This window comes from Triticum urartu, chromosome 3A, assembly GCF_056163025.1.
Source record: "Triticum urartu cultivar PI428250 chromosome 3A, HENAU_Tu73, whole genome shotgun sequence".
Classification (NCBI taxonomy): Eukaryota; Viridiplantae; Streptophyta; class Magnoliopsida; order Poales; family Poaceae; genus Triticum; species Triticum urartu.
The window spans coordinates 408,116,313-408,125,565 of NC_141875.1; the positions used below are offsets into that span (position 1 = coordinate 408,116,313).

At 46.2% G+C, this 9,253-nt stretch overlaps 1 protein-coding gene across 1 annotated transcript; it reads right to left on the reverse strand.

The window, feature by feature from the left end:
• Positions 1-485: 485 nt before the first annotated feature.
• APG7 (ThiF family protein) lies at positions 486-8,427 on the reverse strand. The gene is made up of 20 exons (XM_048707790.2): positions 8,163-8,427; positions 7,394-7,590; positions 7,112-7,303; positions 6,970-7,024; positions 6,757-6,851; positions 6,436-6,622; positions 4,284-4,401; positions 4,061-4,202; positions 3,553-3,702; positions 3,300-3,476; positions 2,913-3,098; positions 2,706-2,803; positions 2,435-2,582; positions 2,133-2,354; positions 1,890-2,039; positions 1,621-1,809; positions 1,361-1,543; positions 1,144-1,259; positions 905-1,052; positions 486-819 (listed from the first exon to the last, which is right to left on the reverse strand). The coding sequence occupies exons 1-20, from the start codon at positions 8,302-8,304 to the stop codon at positions 649-651; spliced, it is 3,066 nt and encodes a 1,021-aa protein (XP_048563747.1). The 5' UTR covers positions 8,305-8,427; the 3' UTR covers positions 486-648.
• Between the last annotated feature and the right edge of the window lie 826 nt (positions 8,428-9,253).

The following is a 9,253-nucleotide window of genomic DNA, read 5'->3' on the forward strand; positions in this document are numbered from 1 at the left end:
GGGAACGTGGGTTGTACATTGGACGGCCAGCAGCGCGTCCATCCAACGGCCAGCCAGGCGGCGGATGTTTTCAATTCATCCACCGGCGGACGCCTAGCAGCCCCCTTATTTTAGTTATAGATATATCTATTTTATTCGTTTCAGTATAAATATTTCCGAACGGAGAGAGTAGTATATATCATGTTTATTATCCGTTTTGTACCGTGTTTTGGAGCGGCGGCGGAGCTGGCCGCTGCTGCCAAAGAGTAAAAGCAGCTGCTCGTGTGCAAGCCAGGTCTTGCAAAAACTGAACGGCGGGGTGCCTCGACAGCGGTATAGGGCCGGTTCAGGAACTTTTCAAGGTGTATCAGCTACGATTGTTTTAGGCTTGACAGCTCCTGAAGCCTTGGAGGCTATGGCGATTAGTGAAGCATTATCCTTGGCGGCTGATCTCAAACTGCCTGGAGGTTGTAGCTAATATGAATAAGTTGAACACCCTCACGAGATATCGCCGTGCTTCTCTACTCGAATCAATGTCCAAAGAATTTACATATTACAAAGTGTTGAATCATCTCCGAAGAATTTTACGAAGTGTTTGAAACAATTTTCAAGACTACAACTCTAACAATCAATCTCTGAAGTATTTACACTTGTTTTGTTCATATAAAGTCACATGTCGGCAAACTCCTCATCGTTGTCAACTTCATCGACCCACTCGACTCGAGAATAATCTGCCGATTTCATCAACTCCGTCAAGCCCGTCAGGTCTTCCAGGTAGGTTGGTTCGTTGATCACCTGCATCACAAAATCCAATCCTCTACTCCTGTATTCACGCAATACCTGCCATTTTGGTTTGCACGCAAATGCATCAGCAAAGTTCTCAAAACATCATATCCAATCATGCATCGCCGTAGATGTTGCTTACCGCATTGGAACATGCGATACAGCTGCTCGAGGAATAGCCCATGAGAGTTAATAAGCTGTACTGCGATAGTGATCCTCGCATCTGGTGTGGCAATAGACCAGACGGACGCTCACTGCTTGTGCCAGCGATATCTCCTGGAGCATGTATCCTGCACAATGCAGTAAGTAAATCAACCATCACTTGCATTGTTTCCTCACCCACCTTTTACATAGCAGGTTCCAAGAGGTTCAGCTGCTTACCCATCTGGATGATTTAACAGTCTTGTGAAGAGGTCAGCAGCATGGCCAGATGCAATGGAGGCCAGTCCAGGTCGTGTTACTGTACACTGTTGGTCCAGCGTTCGGTTGGAGACCGACTGCATCCCAAGATCATAAAAACATGATATATGATGGTTGCAGTTAATAATTTACTGAGAAGATGAGCATAACTTCAGAAACCTAAGGCAACAAACATTACATCAACAGGAGCGATAACGTCATTGCAGAAATAGCACCCCAGTCTTTGACCCCCAAGAACATCTTCTGCAGACAGCTTGTTCATGGCAGCAACCATATCTGAACCTTCAGAATTTGTTCCTGGACCAGCTCCATGTCGCATGGCAAGGTAGCTATCATATCCTAGGGCTGCAGTAATAGCAATCTGCAGTATAATGGGAGGCATTATATAGCATATAACTTCCAGTGTGTACATTATTCAAGAATAAGGACAGGGTTTACCTTGTTTTCATTCGCACAGAGAAGCGTTGGCAGCCACCTACTTTCCCTTGTGTCAGTCAGCAAGAAGACAGCATCATGGGTAGCTACTAACTCCTGGAGACGCTCGCAAGCTTTAAGCACACCAGCAGCTTCTTTAGATGATACAGGGTGCCCTGGCATCGGTATTTCCATTTGAATTCCTTCAACCTCCTACAGCGCAGATTTTTTTTTTCAAAATGTTGTTAAAAAAATGGAAGTACTGTTTCCAGGGAAGGGAAGTGAAAACTTACCACTGACGAACATCTCTCTTTTAGATGCTCCAGTACCGCTGTCGCTTTTGGGGTCTTGCGGTCTTTAGTTGTGTAAAGTGATTGTCTTGCCAAATTTGACACAACAACACAACCACTGTCAACAATTGTTAGATTCCGAACACCATAATCCTGAAAAAGTTAGTATCCACCATGATTAACAAGATGCTCTGTGAGTCTATGTCGGTAGTTCAACATAAAAGTAGCACGAACCATAAGACTAACCATAAGAATACGAGCAACATCGCACCCAAGAGTTCCAGCACCTAAAAGTAAACATCGAGCACTAGACAACTTCCCAGGATTTACAGGGAGGCTGGCTGGCAATTTCAAACAAGTGTCCGACTTTATCAAATTAGAAATGCCTGTAAGGTCCTTTAAATATGTTGGTTGGTTAATGGCTTGCATGACAAAATTCAACCCTTCTCTTCTATATTCAGACAGTACCTGAAATGTTTAGCAAGGAGAAACGTCAGTATATATACAACTCTTATAATGCAGCGCCATGTGTGCTATAATTTACTTACAATATTAGAACATGCAGTACAATTGTTTGAGGAATTGCTTATCACAGTTGATAAATCACACCGCGGGAGTGATCCTCGCATCTGGTGCGGCAATAAACCAAGCTGATGTTCAGTATCCATACCAGCCATATCTCCTGGAGCATGTATCCTGCAAGAGGTATGGTTTAGTTCTCTTTAGTTCTAGCTTGATCAACTACTCTTCATCGAAATCAATGATACACGTACAAAAATTGCAACTCTGCAGTTATCTTTCAGGTATTTAGCAGCTTACCCCTCTGGATGATGTAACATCCTCGCAAAGAGCTCCACCGCTTTGCCGGATACAATGGAGGTCAACCCAGGTAGTGCTACTGTTTCATCAGAGACTGACTGCAAACCAATAAGATCAAGCAAATATGAAATCTAGTAACCAGTGTCAAAATTAAAAGTACAAAAAAAATGAGAATATTCCACAAATGTAAGTCTTTATCTGGTATACATTGAAAAGGGAAGTCGTATCGTTGCAGAAACAGCACCCCAATCTTTGACGACCGAGAGCATCTTCAGTGGATAAATTCTGTATCTGAGCAATCACGTCATCCATATTTCCAATTCTTGTTCCTGGACCAGCACCATGTCGCATGACAAGGTAACTGTCATGTCCTAATGCTGCAGTGATGGCCATCTGCAGTGGAGACAAAAGACCTTTAGTTCCCAAGAGCTCGCTATGTTTAAAAATGGAAGATGGGGAAAGCATACTTATTTAAATGAAACCACATGGCCAGAATATATTCTCTAGTCAAGCTATTGAGTATTAAAATTTCTTGGTCACTGAGTGAATTATTGCAAAGCCCCCCTGCAGATGAATAATATGTCTGAGATTTACCTTGTTTTCGTTTGCACACAAAAGAGTTGGAAACCATCTGCTCTCCCATGTGTCAGTCAACAAGAAGACCACATCACTAGAAGCTACTAATGTTTGAAGACGCTCACAATCATCAAGCACACTTGGAGAAACCGGATTCCCAGGCGCTGGTATTTCCATCTGGATGGCTTCGACGTCCTAGATGACAGCAATTGTTGTCAACAAGCAGATCTGTAGAAAGCAAATATTCAAGAAAAAGGTAGCCATGACTTACCACTGCAGGGCATCTCTCTTTTAGATGTGAAACTATTGCGGTGGCTCTTGGGACACCACAATCGTCATCTATGTAGAGTGATTGTTTGAGTACATCAGGCATAGAAACATGACCACCGTCAACCACTGTTAGTTTCCGTACACCCCAGGTCTGAAATTTTGGTTCCATCATGAATAAAAAGATACAAAAGATATGTGTAAGTGCAGATTTTATTTAAGTTTGTTAGAAGGGAATTATGTAATTGTATACTACTCCATTCCAAATTACTTTAAGTTCTAGCTTTGTCCTAAGTCTTCTTTTAAATTTAACAAAGTATATAGAAAAATATTGCTAATATAGTATGAAAATATATTTTATGCTGAATCTAATGAAAATTAATTTGGCCTTGTAGATGTTAATATATTAGTCTGACATAGGACAAAGCTATAACTTCAAATGATTTGGAACGAAGGGAGTATTACAGTTTGTTACATGGGAGCATGGAAACAGCAGTACACAATGTACGAACCATGAGTAAGCGAGAAACTTCACATCCAAGAGTTCCAGCACCCAACAGAAGACATCGAATGCCAGATAACTTCTCCAAATCAACAGGGAAATGCCGCCATCCCATAAGCTTCAAGTGCATCAGTTGTTGTTCTTCATCCCGCCTGCGCATATGATAAACAATCGAAATATATCCAATTAATTACTGATAATGTGCAGAGCAAGGTAAAACACTCTTCATCTACCTTTCTGGGCTCATTGATTCAAGATTGATTTCTTTCAGTTTCTTTTCTTTCCTTCCATCCCCAGGCTTTTCTCCTTCCCATCCAATAGCTTCAGGCACATAATCAGAGTCATCCCAGCCTGTAATCATGTTAGAGTACGTAATGGGCCCATTAGTCTTAGGGTTAATTAGAGATAAGGGTCGCTTGCTTAGGGGTCAAGTAAGCCTTGCTTGGGAGTCAAGTAAACCTCTCTATATAAAGAGAGGAGATGTATCAATCTAATCAAGCAAGAATTAAGAAGGAAATCCCTTCCATCTTGCCCGGCCGTGGGCAAAAGGCCCCCGGCCGGCCCTCTCGCGCCCTCCTTCTAGCAGCGCCATAACAATTTGGTATCAGCTAGCTTCGGTTCGATCATGTCTTCACCACCGCCCAACCTGTCTCTTCCGCTGCCGGTCACGACCGTCGCCCCGCTCCTGCCCGCGCCGGGATCTTCCATTGCGCCCGCCCCCGTCGTCCTCACCCCGGAGGTGTCCGGGGCGCTGCGGGACCTAACACAGGCGGTCCAGGAGATCCATCTGTTCTTGGCCGGGTCCTATGGGCCGCACCCGGCTGCGCCGCCCATCACCGCCACCGCGCCGCCGTGGCAGCCGCCGCACCAAGCGGCCCCCGCCGCGCTCGCCAGGCTGCTGCAGCAGCCGCTGCAGCTGCCATCCATCGCCCCGTCCTGGCTGCCGTGGCAGCCGCCGCACCAGGCGGCCTCCACCGCGCTCGTCGGGCTGCTGCAGCAGCCGCTGCAACTGCCATCCACCGCCACCACCGCCCCGTCCTGGCTGCCGTGGCAGCCGCCGCACCAGGTGGCCTCCGCCGCGCTCATCAGGCCGCTGCAGCAGCAGCCATCCACCGCCCCGCCCTGGCTGCAGTGGCAGCCACCGCTCCTGGCGACCTCCGCCGCGCCCGGCGCTCCGCCGCAGCAGCCGCTGCAACTGCAGCAGCCATCACCGGTCAGCTCTGGCCCCGCATCGACCGTGCCGACGGGAGTCCCGATCCACCAGATCAAGTTCCCACCGTCGCCATCACCGCTTCCCCAGGGCGTCCCCATCCAGCAGATCAAGCTTCCGCCGTCGCTGTCACCGCTTCCAGCTTGGATCACTACCCGCCACGTGTCGGCGACGGTGAGGCTGCAGGCTGCTGCACGCGGCCTCCTAGCGCGTCGGCGTGTGCGGGAGTTGCGTGGTCTGCAGCTGCCGCTCCTCCCAGTTGCGCTTCGCTGCGCAAAGGACCTCGATCTCGTCCGCTGCGTCGGGGATCATGGGCATGCGGTTTCCCCCACGGGCGGCGGGCAGCTGTTTTCCCCGCGGGCAACGACCTCAAAGTCTGCGACATCAGCGGTTGGGGGGGGCGCACCCCTCCTCGTCATTCTCCATCGCAAGCCCTCCACTCTTCCCTGTGCAGTGCAAACCAACAGCCGTCCGGCAGGGAGAAGGCATGGTGTCACCGACAGCAGCGCACCGCGTAGCACCACTGCATTCCGCCACCGGCCACCGCGAGGGCGCCTCTGCTGGTCACTCTTGCGACCACTTCCAGGTGGTCATACACATGCACTCCTTTTGTCCAGGTGGTGTCCATGGGATCCAGGTGGCTGTACACGTGCACGTCCGACGTGCGGATGGTGTCCACTTTTTGTTAAGGGGTCCAAAATAAAGCGTCCCCGTCCATTTCAGGTTGAGAATAATAAAACAAGCCGAGATGTAAAAGGCTTGTTTTTAGGTGTTAGGTTTTTGTTGCGTCAAGTCATGGTTATAAGTTGGTTAGGCTGCAGCTCGAGGACAAGCTGCATGTCCAGGTGGGGTGTAGTGTTAGAGTACGTAATGGGCCCATTAGTCTTAGGGTTAATTAGAGATAAGGGTCGCTTGCTTAGGGGTCAAGTAAGCCTTGCTTGGGAGTCAAGTAAACCTCTCTATATAAAGAGAGGAGATGTATCAATCTAATCAAGCAAGAATTAAGAAGGAAATCCCTTCCATCTTGCCCGGCCGTGGGCAAAAGGCCCCCGGCCGGCCCTCTCGCGCCCTCCTTCTAGCAGCGCCATAACAAATCACAACCAATGTTAAATAAAAAATACAAACTACGACTGAAACTGCTATGGAGAAGTTCTTATCCAGATAGATCATAATACCATGAGGTTGTGGAAATGATGCTTCGCCAATAAGGGATTTCTCTAGATCAAGCTCCGATCGTTTTTCTCGGTAGCATAAGAACTGAATCTTCTCAATTTTCAACTGCAGACTAAGGAATGCAATGTAGTTTCTAAGAGCCCAGCCAGGATCTTGATGACAACCATGATCATAAAATCCAAATAGAAGCTGCATTAGCAGATCAAAGCATTTAAAGAAAGAACAGATATATGCATGAAGAATACAAACCGGATCTCCTAATTTCGTACCAAATATGAGAGCATGAAATATTTGTGATGATCAAATGAGTAACACAGACATACCTTTTGGCCATTGTCCTGGCAATCTCTCCAATCCTTGAGTTGCCTTATAGCAATACAAGAATCCGAGGATATATCGACAAAGAAAAATGGAAGACCTGCAGAAATATGGATCCATTGCAACAAAAGTATTGCAAATTAGCAAAACATGGCCAATTAACAAGAAGCTATCAAATAACGCATATACTAGTTTGAGATAACTATCATTTACCCAACCTGCTGTTTCATTTGAACTGCGCCACTCTTTCAGTGACTTAGACAATGATTTTGCCTGCGGGAGAAAATTGATAGCCTTCAATACCAACCACAAAAATACAGATATTTAATATTGTGGATATTAGGTGCATAAGATCATGACCTCCTCTTGACTAAGCACCAGTGAGGCACTATGCAGGCTGAGCAAAGTCATTTCAGACTTGAAAACCAATGAGGGGAATGCAACACTGTAATAGATCTTCCAATTCTTCAGATCCGCGAATGATATCACAAGGAACCTCAGTAGCAGAGAAGGATCCTCTTCTATTTTACCATGCATAATGTCGTGCAAGATCTGGCTCCATAGATACATACAACAGCGATTATGATGAAGGAAATACATCAAGAAAGGAAAGATTAGCAAATTCCATGTCAAAAAATGTACCTTCTTTGCTTCTTCTCTCAGTAGATACTCCACATCTAGGTTTTGTAACCCTCTCATGTTATTCGTGTTTATGAGGGTCCCTGGGACTGGACAAGAGTTCCTAGAGCCAAAGGAGTTGGCAGATGGTGGCACTAATGATTCTCGGCCCAGCCTTAAGAGGCCCGACATTTTTGGATGTGTGCATGGAGTATAGTAACCTAGCACAAAATTGAAACAAACTTGTTTGGTGTATCCAGAAAGAGAATACAAAAAGACTAGGCGCTCCACTACACACATGAACGAACAAATCAGAAGAATGTTTTTTTTTCACAAAATTGGAGTTATTTTAAGGGAAATGGTACTTCTCCTGAGGAATCACTGGAGTTGTACTCCATATCACCATCTCGGTTGATATGTGTGCACAGAGGAAAGTGCACAAGCAGAAAGATCAATCAGCAACTACACCAACAATAACCCGTCTAGAAAATGATGGAGAATTTATATTATGACATGCGAAAACTCAAGCCTTAACCGTGACCATCTGGACCAAACATTTACTAGCAAGTCGAACGCAGAAAGCACCAACTCCCAAGAAACATGTCAAGCAAACATTGCAGCGGAGGCAAAATCCAGGCAACATAGCGTACATGGACCGCCACCAACTCATACACGACATCGCAAAATCTAGGAGTAGCGACAACTAAGACCATTTTCGATGCGACGCACGAAATCGCAACCCTCGAGGAGAATTACGAGAGGAACGGGAGTGGGCGAGTGGGAGGATCCGTACCGGTGATGGGGATGGGGGAGTCGTCGGTGCCGAGGACGTCGAGCTTGAGTCGGCGGAGGTCCTCCCAGAACGCCAGCTCGACGCGGCTCGCGATGGGGTCTAACTCCAGCGGCCGCGGCCGCACCTCTGCCTTCGCCGCCATCTCCCGTCTCGTCTTTTCGCCGGCGGCACGGCGAGTGGTTTCGTGGGCTGCTTCTGCTTCTTCTTTTTTTACCTCTCCTTTTATTTGTATAGTTATTATTTGTTGGATAACCCTTGCAATTGGAGGAGGGCTTGCTTTAGCGTATGTATAACTTGCGCATGCAGTATTACGTTTCGTGAAGGATTGTAGAAGACAAAGAACGCGTCTGCAAATAGGACTTCGAATCGACGCTTTTACAGGTAGCCCCTCCTACCAGATAACCGATTTTCTCTATCTTTTTTACAAAGAAGAAGAAGAGTAAAGGGCATCATCGTAGTTGGATCTTGTCATCCAACGTGCCCCTTTATTTGTTCGTGGATGCATCCGTTTGTCCAAATTCTTGCAAATCGGATGCAAACTGAGGGAGGTCTGCGGGCGTTCAGACCTTCGCCACGTAAGACTCTGACACTCCAATCCACTCAAATACCCTTGTCCCCCTTCCAACGTCATCCATGACGAAGGTAGGTGTTCGGTCAAATGTCATTGAGTTTTTTTGACCTTCCCATTATTTCCTAGAGCAAATGTATTAGCAATGAAGCTCTAAAAGATCAATTTGCTGCACTATATGAGGTTTGCCATGATCAAGCTATATCAGTAAGAGAAATGGTGGAGATGAATTGAAATTTTAATTTTAGAAGATGGCTTTCTGCTAACGAGATGATTTGGCTTAACAAACTAAGGATAATCTTGTTTTCTGTAACGCTGGGACCTATTGGAGAGGTTGTTCCTAAATGGATATGGAAGAGTAGAGGTAGATTTACTGTTAGATCTGTGTACAACCATTTATTTGACATGGGTCCTTCCAGATCTTTCAAGCACGTATGGAAAGCTAAAATTCCTTTGAAAATCAAGGCTTGGCTTTGGCTAATTTGACATAATGCAATAGCTAGCAAATATAATATGTTAACAA